The sequence below is a fragment of the Aquarana catesbeiana genome, linkage group LG06 (assembly GCF_042186555.1).
Source record: "Aquarana catesbeiana isolate 2022-GZ linkage group LG06, ASM4218655v1, whole genome shotgun sequence".
NCBI classification, from domain to species: domain Eukaryota; kingdom Metazoa; phylum Chordata; class Amphibia; order Anura; family Ranidae; genus Aquarana; species Aquarana catesbeiana.
In genome coordinates this window covers 30227025-30246601 of record NC_133329.1, presented here as the reverse complement: position 1 = coordinate 30246601, position 19577 = coordinate 30227025, and the positions used below count along the sequence as shown (strand labels likewise).

At 41.7% G+C, this 19577-nt stretch overlaps 1 protein-coding gene across 1 annotated transcript; it reads left to right on the top strand.

Moving 5' to 3' along the window:
• The first annotated feature begins 2027 nt into the window (after nt 1–2027).
• On the top strand, nt 2028–18223 carry LOC141148248 (serine protease 33-like). Its single transcript, XM_073635514.1, has 5 exons — nt 2028–2135; nt 5383–5587; nt 9516–9787; nt 12647–12804; nt 17367–18223. The coding sequence occupies exons 1-5, from the start codon at nt 2099–2101 to the stop codon at nt 17766–17768; spliced, it is 1074 nt and encodes a 357-aa protein (XP_073491615.1). The 5' UTR covers nt 2028–2098; the 3' UTR covers nt 17769–18223.
• The last annotated feature ends 1354 nt before the right edge of the window (nt 18224–19577 follow it).

Genomic DNA, 19577 nt, shown 5'->3' with positions numbered 1-19577 from the left:
CATTTTTAAAACTTTATTTTGCATTGATACATGTCCCCTGGGGCAGGACCCAGGTCCCCAAACACTTTTTATGACAATACCATGCATATTAGCCTTTAAAATTAGCACTTTTGATTTCTCCTATAGACATTTAAAGGGTGTTCTGAGGCTTTCGCATTTTTCGCGAACACCCCAAATTGTTCTCTGTTCGGCGAATGGGCGAACAGCCAATGTTCGAGTCAAACTCATGTTCGACCCCAACATAAAGCTCATCCCTAATCAGTAGTATTCATTTGCCATTTGACCCAAACATGTATCCCCTACATGCTACCACTGAAATTCATTCTCTTGAGTAAATCCCCATCTTTTGAATAAATCTCACTGACTTTCATTAAAGGAAAGGTTTATCAAATTAGACCATATGAGGCTGATGGAGGATTTCACTCAATTTTAAAAAGGTACAAATTATAACTATTATAAAATGTGTGCTGGCTGACTTCACTTCAGAGGAATACCTTTCTCACCTTTCAAAAGACTGAACCCAACAGCACTCCACGATGATGTCTAAAACAGGCAGATTCACCATAACAAGGGACTGCTTGCCCATTGTATATTCAAGTGTCACATGCTTCACACTGAACAACCATAAGGAAAACCCACTGTTAGCGGCCTATACAATGTACTTTGTATATTTCCACTCCTGCCTACTTTTGTTTTGCTTTGTCTATCCCCTCAAAACTGTTGTAGGGACTTTACATCAGTGGTCCCCAATCTTCCTGGCACCAGGGACTGGCCACGCAAAAGAAAGACCCTCCATGGACTGGGGGGGAAGGGGTAAGGGAGTGGTTCACTTTAATTTTGATTAGGTCATGATTGTTAGCTCACACTGTTCCAGTGGCGGCCCATAATGCAGGGTGCAGGGGTTCCGCCCCCCTATCCATGCATCCGGCCCCCTAATCTACATGCGGGGCTCTGGACGCCTGGATTCCAATGGGGTTTTTTTTTTCTTTTAGAAGCACGTGATTAGAGCCAGAGGTTTTATGACAATAGCGAATTAATATTGGTGTTTGCGGTGATCGTCCGCCGTTCGTCTGGTGGTGGTTTGCTTGCAGCGATCATCCGTCCGGGGAAGGGGGGGCTGTCATTAGTTTGCCACCCCCTCCCCAAAATATTTAGCACCAGCCGCCACTGCACTGTGGATGAGTCAAAACAGTCAAGGGTCAAAAGTGATATTTCCAGGAAATAAATCAGAGCAATGAGCGTGTCTGCTGGACAGAGTGATTTGACAGGACATATTACATGCAACAATGTGAGTGTCAGCTAGAGAGTAACAGTGATTGCAGGGAGGCACCATGACCACCTAGATAACAAAAAGGGGGTCAAGGGGGGAATGAACAACTTAAACCTTTTCCACATATTCACAAGCATGGCTGATCCAGAAATACAAGCACGAGGACACCAAATGGGTTTTTGGCAGCAGCCTGTCACCTTGGGGGAGGGGGGGCTGGGGTGTTGGGGGTGCAGCCTGAAACTCACCAGTGCTCTACAAAATCCTGTCCCTGACCAGCTCTCCTCTCTCCCCTTCTTCTTCATGGCCACAGAGATGTAGTGACGCTGGGAGAATGCTCATGCCCCCGCCGCACCGCCCAGCACCGGTCTGTGGCCCAGGGTTTGGGGACCTCTGTTCTACGTTATATAAAAAAAAAAGAGATAGAATGACTTGTACATATCACATGTCTGCTTTTGTAACTTTTAGAAACTTTAACAAACATAAAAAAAAGGAACAAGTAAGCTACATAACCATATAGAGAACCGCTGCTAGTGGTACTTCTTCCAAATTGTACTTTGACCTTTCCCTAACCCTACTTTACTTTGTCTTGCCTTGTCTATCCATTTATAACTGGTGCAGAACAATGCATTTCTAATAAAAAAGTGAGAGAGAGAGGCTGAGTTTTATATGACATATTCTGCTCTTGTAAAACTAATAAAAACTTTAGCAAACACAAAAAAGAATGAGGAAGCTGAAAAGGTTTATATTTATCAACAGAAAATTGTGTTCTTTATTAGATCAGAGAGAGAGAGAGAGAGCTCTCTGCTGAATATCATCCTCTCTGCCGGAATGGGAGTTCTCAGGGTTCTCATCCTTATCACCACAGGTAAGTAGATCTCCAAAGAGTCTGTACTGACCTAAGCTCTCACAGAGGGCAGCCAAACAAAAAGTTGAACAAAGAAAACCTAGGCCACAATAGGATTCCCATTATCATATCTGAGAACTGTCTACCTAAACTTTCTATGAAGATTCTTCATTGTATCTAAGGGTGAGCAGAGTGATTTTTATCTATTTTGAATTTGGTGCAAACTTTTTTATTTCATTTTCAGCTAAATTTTGTTGTAGCTCAATTTTGCCCTTTGAGCTACTTAGACAAACCAGTTAGAAATAAGGCAACTTGCTCTCTTATTTATTTAAAGCTTTTTGTAGTTTAGTATAGTAGTTTCGTTTTTTCTTGTTCTTTTTTTTTGTTTCTTTCCCATTTTTCATGTGTGTATTTTATCGTTATATACTGTATGTACTTTTTATTCATTTTAGTTGCAATTCAGCCTTTCTCAAAGACTCCAATGCATTTCAGTAGAATGGAAATTTTGGGGAAACAAACACTCTTCATTTTTCTCATCTTTAATTATAACACTTTCAAGGGCTACAAGGGGAGACGTAATAAGAATAAAAAAGGAAAGCTTTATATTTTGGACTTTGATTAATTTTTCAGGATTTCTTGGAACAAACCTTTTTTTTTTATTAATCTTATTAAGTTTATTTATTTAGGGAAGCCTATCCCACACCCACATAACAACTGTCCCTGAGCCACCCCCATCAAATCATTCTCTGCAGCTATTACCTTTTGTACCACCACCCCCTCCCTTTAGAATGTAAGCTCTACGAGCCGGGCCCTCCTGTACCTTTTGTATTGAACTGTACTGTAATTGTGTTGTCTCTCCTATACATTGTAAAGCGCTGCGTAAACTGTTGGCGCATATAATAATAATAATAATAATAATAATAATTCAGTGAAGTATGAACCTACAATGCTCAAATATGGTAATCAAACAGGTGTAGGTTTGAAAAAGCAGAGAATAATACAAAAATAAAAACATATAAAAATACAATAACCGAGGTACAAAAATCCATTACATTTAGTTTTTATATAATGTATAGAAAACCAACTGTATCAGAATCATAAACATTTGGTATGATCAAAACACTATCAATATAAGGATGTTAGCAAATATATTCTATATCTGTTTTTAAATGTGGAAGGAAGAAGAAGAGGAAGAAGAAGAAGAAGAAAATAAATAAATAAATAAATGGAGAGGGAGTCTGGCATTTGACAACCCAGTGTAACAACTGCTTAGAAGTCTTGGAGAGGGCAACTAAATTGAAAGGAAATACAATCATGTTTGGGTAATAAGATAAGCTCTAAAAACATGAAAAAAGGCAAATAATAATATAATTATATTTAATAAATAGGAAAGTGATATTTAGTTGAGGAAATTGAATGGACCATCCTCGGAAACTATTTTTTTCCCTCCTAATGAAAAAGTTAGCAATAGATGCCAGCCAGGAGGACATGGTTGGATTACTGTGGACCAAGACTACCAGGGTTAGAGGTTAATAATAACAGGACATTTGTTTTTCTTTCAGTCATATTAACCACTTAACTGTAGAGTCCCAGAGTCTATATAATTGATAATAACAGTATGCCACTTGTGTGGGTAACTCTCTAAAAAACAAAAAGAAAGCATACAAGATTCGACAGTGGCCAGGAGTGCCCTTTATAGTAGTAGTTGATTAGAGAGCTTCCAGTAGTAATATAACATATAAATAACACGTAATATAACACGGGGAAAACAGAACTAGGATATGCGATCCAGTTAACGCATTTTATATGAGTAATGATTAAGTGCTTCTTGTGTAAAACACGTTAACTGTATCACATATCCTAGTTCTGTTTTTCCCATGTTATGGAATAAAGGACTTTTATGGATATTATCCACAGTGTGAGGCCAATCTTTAGGATCGCCGAGGCGGTCTACAAAAATGTCCAGCCCCTCCTCCCTCCCCCTAGCAGCCTTCTGGGACACACACAGATCTTAGAAGACTGCGGGACCATTCATAAAGCACAGCACGACCCATGAATGCACAGTAGGTGAACCCAGGAGGCTTCAATGCTGGTTTCCCTTAGTGAAGATGCCGACGCTTGCACCCAAAGCCTACTAAAGAATTGGCTTGTATGCCGACATTGCTGAACCCCTGGACAGGTAAGTTTCTTTATATAAAAAGCCAGCAGCTACAGTATTTGTAGCTGCCGACTTAAGATTTTTTGGGGAGGAGACTGGAGCTTCTCTTTAAGTCGGTGGATAGTTTTGACACAATTTTACACTATCTTTTTTTGTGAAAAATTTACAATTTACAATTTTAGTCCAAATCTGGGGTGCAGTATTCCTCCTTTTTTTCCCTACAAAAATATTTTAATCTTACCTTTTAGATGTGGGTGGTTCCTAATAATGCAGATATAATGACGTCCCGCCTTTACATTGTTACATTGTGAATGAAGGGTGCCATGGTGGTGTTGCATTTCATTCACAATATTGTCTCGGTCTTCCAGATAGATGAACACTAGGTGTCAGTTAACCCATAAGACGTAGAGCATCTTCTGATCAAAAAGAATAACTGCAGGGGACAGCACCAGAGATGAGGTGTGTAGTGCAGCCTGAGCTCCTTTTTTTTATTTTTAACTGCCTGAAGAAGAATAAAAATACTTGATGTTCAAAGTACATGGCTGAGATCTGAGTCATCAAAGTGTCGTTTGTCAGAATCACTCCTGAGGATTTTTATCCCCTGAAAGCTACCATACAAACTAGACATGTGCACTGATAAAAAATGTGTTTGTTTTCGTTTTGTTTGTTTTTTTTTGCTTTTTTCAGAAGTTCAGACATTCAAAAATTCGGAAATTCGGAATTTGGAAATTCAGAAATCTGAAAATTCAATTTTCGAATTTTCCGAATTTTGAATTTCTGAATTTTAAAATTTCCGAATTTCGAATTTTCGAATTCCGAATTTCCAAAATTCGGGTTTTCGAAAATCTGGAAATTTGAAATTTGGAAATTCAGAAATGTTGGAATTTCGGAAATTGAAAAATTCGGAAATTCAGAAATGAACGAATTTATCAAAACTCGTTAAAAAACTAATTCGGAACTATACGAATTGCACATGTCTAATATAAACGAAAATGGATTATTTTCTTGTGTGTATTATTTATATATATATATTTTGTATGTTTTATATATATAACTATTTTATTGTGGAAGCTAAACAAATTCAAACTCAATTCTTTATTTTTGTGTCAGCCACCAATGCTTTCGGTGCTGCAGATTTTTCAGTGTGCGGTTCCCCGTTGGTGTCCAGTCGGATAGTTGGCGGTAAAAATTCATTGGATGACCAGTGGCCCTGGCAGGTTGCTGTTATAGTTGAAACATTAGATGGAGCATATTTATGTGGAGGCTCCCTGATCTCACCAGAGTGGGTTATGACAGCAGCACATTGCATCCACAAGTGAGTAAAACATATTACCTTTATAAACCAATTCTTCCATCAGGTACCAATGTTTCTAAAAATCAGGCAAGGCCATGTAGACCGATACAGTGTGCATTTTTTATAAAGTGTCCAGATTAAAACTGTCAACTGTGCATCATTGGTCAACATTGATTGGTTTACCCAATGGGCCCTGTTAATATTTTCACCCATTATCCAGCTATTGAGTCTTAGCTTAGCTTGTTTACTGTGGATAGATGCAGGTGAAGTGCAGGTATACAATACCCTAAACTCATAGTTCACCACTTGGATATTACAAACCAGGAGCACACCTGGGTGCTTTAAATCTTTCTCTGCCTATAACTAAGCAGGGTTCCAGGCAGTGGCAGCCTGTGCATTGTGGGCACACAGGCGCAGTCACCGCCTGACACCTCCGCCGCTCTCCCTATTAATGTGCCCGCCCCTTTCAGGACACCGGACACATGAATTACTATGGCGGGGATAGGTGGGGGTGTGTATTTTGAAGCACGTGATTATAGCCAGAGGCTCTAATAGGCTTCAAAATAGGGTGCGCTCGGGGCGCAGAGCACTGCGTCCCGATCCCACCCTGTTGTGTGGCATAGCGAATTAATTTTCACTATTTTTACACTAACGTTCCTCCCTGCCAATCAGCAGGCAGGTCAGTAAGACCTGTCTCCCGAATGGCCAAAGCATTGGGTGATCCTATTGGATGCCTAATGCTTTGGCGGAGCCACCAAGGAGGAGAGCCGCCACTTCCTGCCGAGAAGGAGAACTGCTGAGGAGGAGAGCCCCGTCACTCCAGGAGAGGAGCAGTAAGTGCCACTGGACTGGCAGCGCAGGGAAGGGGGGGTTTGTGAAGTGACAACTGAGCCTGGCTGCATTTGATGGACACAAGTGGCTGCATCTTAGGGGCACAAGTGGCTGCATTTGACGGGCACAAGTGGCTGCATTTGACGGGCACAAATGGCTGCATATGATGGGCACAAGTGGCTGCATTTGATTGGCACAAGTGGCTGCCTATACTGGGTACAAGTGGCTGCATTTCACGGGCACAAATGGCTGCATTTCACGGGCACAAATGGCTGCATTTGATGGGCACAAGTGGCTGCATTTGATGGGCCGCGCAGGGAAGGGGGGGTTTGTGAAGTGACAGCCGAGCCTGGCTGCATTTGATGGGCACAAGTGGCTGCATCTGAGGGGCACAAGTGGCTGCATTTGATGGGCACAAGTGGCTGCATTTGACGGGCACAAATGGCTGCATATGATGGGCACAAGTGGCTGCATTTGATTGGCAAAAGTGGCTGCCTATACTGGGCACAAGTGGCTGCATTTCACAGGCACAAATGGCTGCATATGACGGGCACAATGGCTGCATATGATGGGGCACAAGTGGCTGCATATGATGGGCACAAGTGGCTGCGTATGATGGGCACAAGTGGCTGCGTATGATGGGCACAAGTGGCTGCGTATGATGGGCACAAGTGGCTGCGTATGATGGGCACAAGTTGCTGCGTATGATGGGCACAAGTGGCTGCATATGATGGGCACAAGTTGCTGCGTATGATGGGCACAAGTTGCTGCGTATGATGGGCACAAGTGGCTGCGTATGATGGGCACAAGTGGCTGCGTTTGATGGGCACAGTGGCTGCGTTTGGTGGGCACAGTGGCTGCATTTGATGGGCACAATGACTGCATTTGATGGGCACAATGACTGCATTTGATGGGCACAGTGGCTGCATTTGATGGACACAATGGCTGCATTTGATGTGCACAGTGAGGCTGCAATTGAAAGGGGGGTTCAGTATTTTTCAGTTTAATTGCGCCCCCACCAAATTTTGGGCACCAGTCGCCACTGGTTCCAGGTCTACAGGACAGTGGGCGGTGGTCCAAGCAGCATTATAAATAGGCCACTGTCATAACACTGTCTGGAACTGAAGTGCTGAAACTCCGATCCGAGCCATGGGCTCATTTATTACAGTGTGGTTCTGCAAGCAACACAATGGGTTTGATTTACTAAAGGCAAATACACTGTGCACTTTGCAAAGTGCAGTTGCACTCTGTAAGAGCAGTTGCTGCAGAGTTTAGTAAATGAGCAGGAGCTCTGCTGACTTCTATCATCCAATCATGTGCAAGCAAAAATGCTGTTTTTTTTTATTTTCCTTACATGTGATTGGGTATTCTTTGCAAAGAGAATCTTTACCTCATTTACTAAGCTCTGGAGCAACCGCACTTGCAGAGTGCACAGTCTATTTGCTTTTAGTAAATCAACCCCAATGCCTCTGCTAAGAACGACTTATGTAAAAACCATGTGCTTTAACTATTCATACACTGGACCCTCAACAATTGAGGATGCATTTATTTCTGTATACAGAAGTTTGCCAGTCTGTAATGTTTTTGAACATAAGAAAATGACAACATTTTTTTTTCTTATTTAGATTTAATTTTTTAATACCCTATTGAATAAAAACCTCTAAATACCAACCAATTACTTACAAAAACATGCAAAGAAAATAACACACACAAAACTAAACAAAGAAAAAAATAATCTGATCATCTGTAATCATGGTCAGACATGCTGCAGCAGAAGCAAAAATAATAAAAAATAATACTCCATAAATCAGTAAAAATGTAAAACATTGGGATTATTTTTTTTTTTGGAGGGGGGTGGATGTCACTTTGGAGAAGGTTTGTCAAATCTGTAGCTGATCCCAAAAGAAGCCATTTACTGTTGACTGTCTCACTACATCTGCTGGTAGTTTATTCCAATCATCAACTACCCTTTCAGTAAAATACTTTTTTAAGATTAGTTTTGAACTTTTGAAGTCTCTCCTGATATGTTTTATCCCTCAAACCTTTCACCATTTTTGTTACCTGTCTCTGGACTCGTTCTATCTTATCAATATCTTTCTGTAAGTGAGGTCTCCAGAACTGGGCCTATGCTTTCATGATCCTACTGGACTGGACAGAGAAGGAGAAGCAGAGCTGTGGTGGGCTCATCAATCCCTCACTCTGTGCTCTCCTCCTATCAGCATGCTTCACGTCAGCACATGAACTGACCAGTTGGCTTCTAGTGCTGCTTTTTCCCTTCCCCAATCTGAGCTTTGCTGTATAGGGACTGTAAGAGGCTGATACCAACTCAGGCATTTAAAAAAATGCATGTGATAATGTATTCATTAATAGAGAGTTAATTTATTTTGATTCTTTTATAACCACCCTATTATCATTTATATTTTGATACTTTTAAAAACCTTTTGGTCTCCTTTGTTTACATGCAATTGCATTCCACTTCTGAGGATTCAATAGAGATTACTGTGATTTAGAATCATAGCAAACTCTGATGACACTGCCTAACCTCATAACATTGTGCTCCAAAACATTGTGCTCCATAACTTTGGGCTCCATAACATTGGGCTCCATAACATTGTGCTCCATAACATTGGGCTTCATAACATTGTGCTCCATAACATTGGGCTCCATAACGCTGAGTTCCATAACATTGTGCTGCATAACATTAGGGCTCAATAACATTGTGCTCCATAACATTGGGCTCCATAAATCTGAGTTCCATAACATTGGGCTCCATAACATTGGGTTCCATAACATTGGGCTACATAAAACTGAGTTCCATAACATTGGGCTCCATAACATTGGGCTCCAGAACATTGAGTTCCATAACATTGGGCTCCATAACATTGGGCTCCATAACATTGAGTTCCATAACACTGAGTTCCATAACATTGAGTTCCATAACATTGGGCTCCATAACATTGGGTTCCATAGCATTGGGCCATTCATTGAAAGCAAATTATGAACAAGTTGTATTTCATTCAATAGAACTTGAAGTTCATTGATAGTAATGATAATGCACTGCCTTCTGCAGCAGATGAATCTTCAGTTATACATATTATTTTCTGTTTTCTTTCTGCAGTCCTATCCAGCTATCGAATTATAAAGTATATTTGGGCATGTACCAGCTGGGTGTGATCAGCCCCCATACAGTTATTGCCAATCTAAGCTCTATTATCATCAATAGTAGCTATACAAGTGTTGGAAAACCTGGAGACATTGCCCTGGTACGGCTAGCCACACCTGTCACCTATACTCAGTACATCATGCCAATCTGTCTGCCATCTTCCACCACCACCTTCCCCTGTGGTATGGAGTGCTGGGTAACTGGCTGGGGGACAAGATATTATGGAGGTGAGTCCATGAAATGATAAACAAAAGTGATTTCACTCATCTTCTATGCAAAGAAGCCAGACCTGTCACTTAATCACCCAATACATCATGTTAATTATTGGAGGGCAAATCTGCATGGGTTCGATTTACAGGGGATTCATTGAGTACTGTTAGAAATCCATGAAACATGAACCTAGTAGTGAATCCTTTTGAAGTCTATGGCGGGAAGGGAAATCGTAATACTAAATCATAATCAAGGCTAATAGGCAAGGGGTGGGCAGGAGGGGATGCTGCCACGGAAACTGTGGTATCATGTGAGGTGGGGGTATCACAAGGAGAATTGTGTTGGAAGATGGGGATTTAGGGGTGGCAGGGGGTAAGTATTGTTCTAGGAGGGGATTTTTTTTTTGGGGGGTGGAGCAAAGCATCTTGAGACATGTAGTCCAGGGAGCCAAGTTTTAAATTTAGTCGGACTGTTATGGACTACAAATCTCAGCTGGCTGGAGAGTAGAATTGGATGATGGGAGAGATGAAATAAAGCCTGTGTGGCAGTGGGATCACTTTCTTGGGACCATAGCCTGGAGATACAAGCAAGGACTCAGTGATAGACTATATGGCGGCTGAATCATGGCCTGCACCACAAGGAGAGAGAGTCACAGCGAGCTGGAGCATTCACTGACAGCCACTTTCGATCACTCAGCGGCAGCCTGGAGGCCGCTTTCATCACATCCATGCCACATCCAGCTGGATAGTAGCGCAGAGTGAAGCGGGGTTCAGTGCTGTCCCACGAGCCAAGCTCTGCAGGGGCATGCTGTGGAGCCCTCACGCCATTCTTCAACACCAGAGGTCACTGGAGTTGGTGAACGAGCACTTGCCCATTTTCCCATAACCAAAGACCCTGCATGCAGACACCGTTGTCTTGTTCCACTAACCAAGCTTGTTAAACAGAAACCTTTGTTGGGAGGCCACAGTGATCACCCTGCTTGTCAGGACACCACCAGCATACTTGAAACCACTCTGTTTGCCAAGAAACCTCAAACACTTCTTAAGGGGCTAGCTGAAGACTTTTCCTCCTAAGGACTACAACATATCCCCCCCTCCTTGCGCAGGTCACTGGTGCCGTCATGGTCCACATTTCTACCCAGGACTCTACCCGCTTGAGAGCAGGGTTAAGGGCTGAAAAGTTATTTTGCCTGATTTTAATATAGAATTCCTGTGCCTTTGGGGCTGTGGTGTCAGGGTGCATAAGGGAGTGGTCTGATAGGAACTTGTCATTCCTCTGACCTTCTTTTGCTTGTAGCCATAGATCCTACTCAGGGTGGTATGTTGCTGTTATATATATATATATATGTGTACTTTTCTTTAGCACTCCAAATAGTTGCATATGCTTCATTGTTATTATTGTCTCTGCTATCAGGGTTATCTAACATAGCATATTTTCTGGACAAAACAAGTTTATATTGCTGAAGTGCATTAACACTAATCTTTTTTTCCAGTAAACAAGATTCAACTGATTTAAATTGCCTGTGTGTGTTTTTAAGTACATGGTCACAATAAGAATGTCCGAACCCAGAGTGTCAGAGGTGTCGGAGGACTTGCAAGGTCAGGGCAACCAGTTAAATGATCTTGATGTCACTCACCTGACAGGAATCATTTTCCCCAGCATGCAGCGTGTCTTTAACCACTTAAGGACCAAGCCTATTTCCGATATTTGTTGTTTGCAAGTTAAAATCAGTATTTCTTGCTAGAAAATTGCTTAGAACCCCCAAACATATATATTTTTTTAGCAAAGAATAAAATGGCAGCTGTTCCAAATTTTTTTGGAAAAAATACACTTCACTGAATAAAAAAAAAGACGAAACAGTAAAGTTAGCCCAATTTTTTGTGTATATTGTGAAAGATGATGTTACGCCGAGTAAATAGATACCCAACATGTTACGGTTTAAAATTGTGCACACTCGTAGAGTGGTGACAAACTATATTACTTAAAAATCTACATTGTCTTTTACTATAATTATTGCTCTCGCTCTCACAATCGCGGCGATACCTCGCGTGTGTGATTTGAACACTTATAAAACAACAATTGCTGCTCTAAGTGAGTAGTGATCAATGCATATAAAGTGACAACGATCAGTCCATAAAAAAGTCCATATAGGAAAAAATGTGATGAAATCATTGCAAACGTGTCCAATGATGATAGACGACCATACACCCAAGTGCACCTTCGACCGTGAAAGGAAAGGAGTGGCCTTTCCTGATATCTAGACTCTAAGTTATAGGAGCCTAGTCAGACATGGAATTACACATCATGAAGGATCCTTCCACTGGGTATAAAGGAGGATAACGTCACAGCCGATGGTGCTGGTTTTTCACTCTCTCTCATGAAAGTTTTGAAAAAAAGGTAGAAAATCACCACATTTTTATTGAAAAAAATGCCATTAAAAGTGACCACAGGTCCAATACAGAGTATCACATGAATAAAAAGTTCTTACATAAAAAATCTGCAGATCAGGATTAAGGTGGCGTAGTATAGTTGGACATAGACTCCGCCACATGACTTCATCGGGGCACAAAAGATGAAACAACCTGAGTGGAGCGGAGAAAAGCAGCGGGAGAGGGGGGCGGTGTCCCATTCCACTCCTTGTGATTAGATAATGTTCAAGCAGCTGCTGAACCGCATCGGTTGCTATCACCAGAAAGCTAACCAGTTCTAAAAAACGTTACAGGTACATCGTTTCACGGGAAGTGGTTAAAAAAGATGAACATTTGTGAGTGCATTCCTGCATTGCACCAGTGTGAATGGAGCATGAAGGTGATCTATCAACGTATTGCTTTCTTAAGAATAACCTTGTAATCATTGTGTCTTTGTTTCATCACCAGGGAGCTTAGTTCTATATGGGGCCCTCCAGGAGGTCATGGTTCCCCTAATAGACCGCAATACATGTCAAGTAATGCAACAGAGAGCAGGAGGTACTAAAAAAATCCAGTATGATCAGATCTGTGCCGGCTACAAGGAAGGGGGAAAGGACTCCTGCCAGGTGAGTGACACCAAGAACATTCCAGCATGGCTCATCTTTAGTTCTGGATCTCATTACAGAAATCAGAAGAAATGCATGACATCAGTTAAGGACTAGTTTTATTTGGAGTGAGTTAGATGCCCTTTCAGATTTTTAACTGCTGTCTTTGGGCTAAAATGAATAATTATTGAAAGCCAGCTGTAGGATTGCTTCATCTTTCCCTGCCAGCATCTTCTTTCCATGTGCAACTGTACCCTATGTACAATTTCCAAATTACTTTTCTCCATTGCCCAAAGACATCTTTCTATCCAGTGTTCCAAAAATGCTGGACAGGGATCTTAGCACACCCCATGTCAACAATAGAACAACCACTGAACAGACCTCCCTAATACCTGTATACTAACTGATGAGTAGACATGAGCAAACCGTTCGGGCCGACCATCGGTTCAGCCCTGAATAGCGTCCGTTTGGGCGTCAGTCGAACACCCAAAGCACTCGGGGAGATGTTCACACACCAAAATTCTCCACAATGCACTGCACACTGCACAGAAGCAATGGTTGAGTCATCAGCTCTCAACAGGCTTCCCCCTTTCCTGGCCTGCCAAGCTGCATGCTCGGATAAGGGTCTGGTATGGATTTTGTAGGGTGACCCCATGCCATTTTTTTTTTAATTTTGGCGTGGGGGTTTTCCTCAAAATTCATACCAGACCTAAGAGTCTAGTATGGATTTTGGGGGGACCCCACACCATTAAAAAAAAATGCCATGGGAGTCCCGTCCCCCCTAATTTATTCCAGGCCCTTTGGGTCTGGTATGGGTTTTAAGCGGAATCTCATGGCAATTTTTTTTTTAAATGGTGTGAAGTGCCCCCAAAATCCATACCAGACCCTATGGTCTGGTATGAATTTTGAGGGAAAACTCAATTCCAGACCCTTATCCGAGCATGCAGCTTGGCAGGCCAGGAAAGGGGTGGGGGGGGGTAATTGCCCCCCAAGCCATACCAAGCCACATGGGGGAGTACTTTGGGGTGGGGAGCATGTTGAGGTCATGTGGCCTGGTATGGTTCAGGTGGGGGGGTGCTTGCTTGCCCTCTCCTTTCCTGGCCTGCCAAGCTGCATGCTCAGATATGGGTCTTGTGTGGATTTTGGGGAGGACCACACGCCATTTAAAAAAAAAATGGGTGTGGGGTTTCCCTTACAATCCATACCAGATCCAAAGGGCCTGGTACAAATTGGGGGGAGGGGGGCATGTTTTTTTGCATTTTTTTATTGCTGGCAATGTTTTCTTTTAAGACAGTTAGCAGGGAAAATCAATTTAAACTTATTTATTTTTTCTTTATATACAGTATGTCAGTTTTGCTGCAGTAGGTTCTATACACAGTACAGATGCATCCCTTAAAGACAATATTTTTTTTTTGCATTGATACATGCCCCCTAGGACAGTACCCCAGCCTCCATACCTTTTTACTGCCAATAACTTGCATATAAGCCTTAAAAATGGGGACCCTTGAATTTTTCAAGTTCAGATCCCATAGACTTCAATGGGGTTTATGGTTTGGGTCCAAACCTTTTCCCTATTCTGGAGTCCTGGTGTCTAATTGAATGGGGGGGGGGGGGGGTGTTCAGCCCATCACTACTAACGAGTGGCTGCTAGCATTGACATGCATCCCCATACCTAATAAAATAGCAAACAGGAAAAAAATGTGGCTCTACTACAAAAAAATAAATATAAGTGACCATAAAGTGGTGATACAAATCTCCCTACAAGTGTCTAAATAGGGTATGCAAATAAATAGAGTATCGGTGTAAGTAAACAAGATGAATGTGTGCAAGAACAAAAAGTGAATAACCCTCCTTGTGAGAAATAATGCACCCCGAGGGAATGTATAAACACTAAAAAATTGAGTATGTGGTACATACAATAATGGTGTCACCCTCTATAAATGCTAAAAGATAGCCAACCTAAATATATAACAAATACCCCCTAAAATGCAACAATGTGCACAAAAATGTGAAATGACAGCAATGGTGTCACCCTCTTACAATATTGGAACCAGCCATGGAATGCAATGCATATATGCAATGGACCGAATAAGTATAGGTCTAATGCACATCACCCTTTTAGAGTTGGGACCAACTCATATCCTGATAGTCTTCCACTGGAAGTTCCACTGGGATAGGGCTTGGAGGATCAGCTAGCTTTCTAAATCCACTACTTAATGGTTAGGTGAATTTGCTCAAAGGAACAAAATAGGAACCATCATCGCACAAACCATAAAAACTTGCAAAGAATTTATTAAAAACCTCTATAAATACACTCTTGTTTAGGTTATGCACACAGATAAAAACATACACGGATGGACTCTGGCCCCTTAAGGAGCATAAAACATTGGCTACACAATCCTGAATCGTGGATGACATCACTTCTGGTGACGTGATTACATTATTGGCTCTTTCCAATGCGTTTCGTCATGAGACTTATGTCACTTCCTATGGACTTAGGTGGAAGGCTAGGTGGGTGGAGACAGGGGCTTTCTTTCCTCCTCCTCCCCTTTAGAGGCTGTCCACAGACTGGATCTGCACACTCTAAGCTGTGCTGAAGTCAGTGTATAGCAAGGACTAGAAGGGGCTATTATATGACCAGTAGTCTTGTCCAAGGGGAGAGAGCCATGGTAACTGGCCATTTTAAACACATATGGCAGCCCAGGGCATGTTTTCCAGGTTAATTCATGGCTGGATTTATAAATGAATTAAAAACTATTGATGGGAGCAGTGAATTAATTAAGATATCAGGAGATGACTTTATACTTAGGGGTCTATTTATTTAAAAAAAAAAAAATCACATTGCAAATGTTTGATTCGTGCAAGCATAGTAATTCCCTTTAATATTTGTAATATGTGTGTAATAGCTTCCATCCTCACCAGGCAAGTGTAACAACCCCTAACATTTGACCCTAAGAGAAAAATAATTAAGGAACATCAGACCTCAAGAGTTAATAGGCTAAGAACTTTTGACCATCAGGAGACATAATTTGAGAGAACATTCTGCACTGGGTACGGTCCATGGAGAATCTTGTGTGAAGGGTCCAATGAATGGGTGTTCAGCCAAATGAACCTCCAACTGCAAAGTGAAGCAAAACATTTAGCACTGGTATTTTTACCATTTGTAAATGTGACAACTTCCTCTCGTTTGTTAGGAAAACCAGCACCCACCTGCATCCTAATAACCAGTAACTCATTCCTGCTCAGCGCATTCAGCTGTCAGCTGGGGATTCCCATAAAACAGGTAAATGTAATCAAAAAACACAGAATGGGGTCCCCTCAAATTAACTGTCAGACCATTGGAGTCTAATATGGGTTTCAGAGGGGCACCTCATATAAAAAACAAGACTTGACTATATAGGGTCAATGATGTCACTGAATTCCTGCAGAGTCATTGAAAATATATGATCATGCCCATATATGGTCCGATTCTGACAATCCCTCTGCAAGCAGATCTCCAACAACAACCAGTGTTTTGAGAAAGAGGTCCTTGTCCTCATCAACATGGGGACACGGTTTCTTTGATAGGGTTTCCCCCTGGCAAGGTACCCCCTATGTTGAGGGCACGTGGCCTGGTATTATTCAGGGAGGGGGAGCAGCAAGCTCCTGCCCTCTGGTCAATTTTAAGGGGGGCCTATGACATATTTTTATGGGGTCCCTCTTTAAATCCATACCAGAGATAAAGGGCTTGATATGAGTTTTGGGGGTACCTCACACTGTTTGTTGACATTCAGCTGTTGGTTGGGATTACCTGGCTGACAGCTGAATGTGTTGGGTGGGGATGAATCACTGGTTAGGATGCTGGTGGGTGCTGGATCCCTAACAACCAGGACACAGCTGTCACATTTACCAATGCTAATGATACCACTGCTAGATGTTTTGCTTCACTCTACAGCTGGAGGTTCGTTTGGCCAAACACACATTTTTTCGACCCCTTGCATAAGATTCTCCATAGGCTGCACACAGTGCAGAAGTTTCCCACATATTATTTCCCCTGCTGATCAAATGTTCTCACACCCCATTCCTTTGATACTATCGCTAAATAATGTCAAAAAGCAAGACCTTCCCCGTCTGCTTCCCTGATCTTTACTCTACTCATGAGCAACATCTGTCTGAAAAATCTTCACATTCAACACCTGTGTCCCCAGCCATACCCCATGGTTCCATCTGCTGACCCATCACTATAGAAGCCAGATAGAGGAACCACATGGCATGGCAGAGAACCAATCATGTAACACACCAGTTAGTATGTTAGATGTGGAAAGGCCATTTCTCACAATCAGAAGAATGGACGGAAGGGGGAGTGTAACTTTTTCTTTTGCAGGTCCTGGTTGTTGACTTTTTTTTACTTGGCTACAGAGCTGCTTTAAAAAAAATTAAAATTGACCTGGTTGCTACTTCCTAAGGTTCTTGTAGAGTACCAATTCCATACCCATTTACCGAGCGCTCATCTAGTTTGTGTAAATTCTAAGATTGAAACATTTTATTGAATTATCCTGAAAAGATATCCATTGGTTCAACTGGTAATTATCGATCTCTTACAGGGTGACTCGGGAGGACCTCTGGTTTGTAAGGTCCAGGGCGTATGGTACCAGGTTGGAATTGTAAGCTGGGGAAAAGGATGTGCATTACCTAACTTCCCTGGGGTGTACACATTGGTGACAGCCCACCAAGCCTGGATCAGCACCAACCTAAATGTTACATTCCATTATGTGTCAAATATCCCTACACCAACAATGACATGTGATGGAAACTTCTCCAACACAGGAAACATCAGTGCAGTAGGAAGCAGTCTCTATCCTTACACCAATATTTCTTTACCAACAACAACATCTGAAGAAGGATCCATCATCAAAAATGATCCAGAAAACGGAGCGACCCCCAGCCTTTCCCATCATTACTGGATGATCCTGGTGCCAATTACTCTTCTACTGACACTAATATAATGCAAAACTTTCATCTAAGCTGACCTAGACAATGGAGATGTTTTAATAAAAAATAGAGGCATTTCACTTTGCAAAGAATACCCAATCACACGGAAGGAAAAAAAAAAAAAAAAAGGAAATGGGTTTTTAGCTTGCATATGACTGGATGATTAAAGTCAGCACAGCTTTCCCTTATTCACTGAGCTAAGTAAAAACAGAGTTCACATTAAGAAGAAAACTGTTTTAATGAAGATATGATGTTGTAATATTAACATAACAAGAGTTTAACAAAAAAAAAAAAAATAATTTTACAAAGCGAGCATGCCTTACTTTTTTAGTAAATCAGCGACACTGTCTTCTATTCCCAATATTTGAAAAATAATTTTAGTTTGTTTAGTTTAGTTTGTGCTCCTTAAAGGACAACCATTTCATATATTAATTTTACCAGTTCTTGGATGTGATGGCTGCATTAGAGTTGCATGTTAGGACTACAGAACATCTCCTTCTCTCATCATCCTAATGTGGGGGTGGGGGGGTGGGGGTTCTGTAGTCCACAGGGCTTGCTTGGGTTTACAATAGGACTTGAGACTTCAGTGCAACACAGATGACAGTCCAGTAATTTGTGAGAGGAGCTGCTGTCTTTATATAGGCCAGTGGACAATGGCAATTAGCTCGCTTTGCGTGGGCCATTGCGTGGTCGCGCACACAGATTCCAAATGCGCATGCGCGAATTAGTGCGGCCATATTGGATATTGGCATATTCGGCAGGTCTTCTCTGAATTCTTTCGTGACAGTAGGTACGTTATAAGATTATCGGTGATCTGAGTGCAAGGTATGACAAAGATGTATCCTATAGTATCTGTATCAAAGAGGAAACACAAAACACTGTTACTCACTTGCTTTCCAAGTTGAATGTGTTAAACAGAAATTAATCACATTATACAGATGAATACTTTCTTTATAGTGGCAATGCTGGCCACATGGAATAGCACATTAATTTGTGTTAGCGAGTTACCAATAACATATATAATACTAACAAAGAAGGTGAAAGTCAGAATAAATATAAAACTGAGCAAAGATCACATAAACAAAGTGTGACTAACTTGTATCAAAGAGGAGACACACAACACTGTTGCTCACTTGCTTTCCAAGTTTTATGTGAACTTGTTGGTTTCAGTCTCCTGAAGTCACACTACAAATCATTAGAGCTCCCTCTAGCTGCAGCCTAGTAGTAGCATTACTGGGAGGTTTATTTATTTACTTGCTACAGGTGCAGTGTTTAAATCGGTTCCCGCCTGCTGTATAGTCAATTGACGACTGGGCAGGACTGCTCTAGCTCTGGGAGGAGGTAATATAACGTCCTCCTATTCTTGCCGTGCATGCACGCCCTCGGTGAGCGCAGCATGGTAATCTGGGTAAAGAGCCAATCACAGATCGGGGTAAAGAGCCAATGAAGGCAGCTCTTTGTCATGTGATCGGCAGTGTCCAATCACAGCCAATCACAATGTAAACACGCTTGGCTGTTATAAGCATTCCTTTTCTCACACTGTCACAGGAGAGGAGAGAGCCGGTGACCGGCTTGTGTCAAAGGGGACAACTGCACTGATAATCAGTGTCCTGTTTATTGATGCAGAACACAAGATTACAGCGCTCACATACAAAAATGACATTTAACTCCTGCACGGCTATTTAAAATACCTGAGCATATTCAGAAAATATGGGGATTTATTTGTATTATTATCATACAGGATTTATATAGCGCCAACAGTTTGCGCAGCACTTTACAACATTGGGGCAGACAGTACAGTTACAATACAAATCAATACAGGA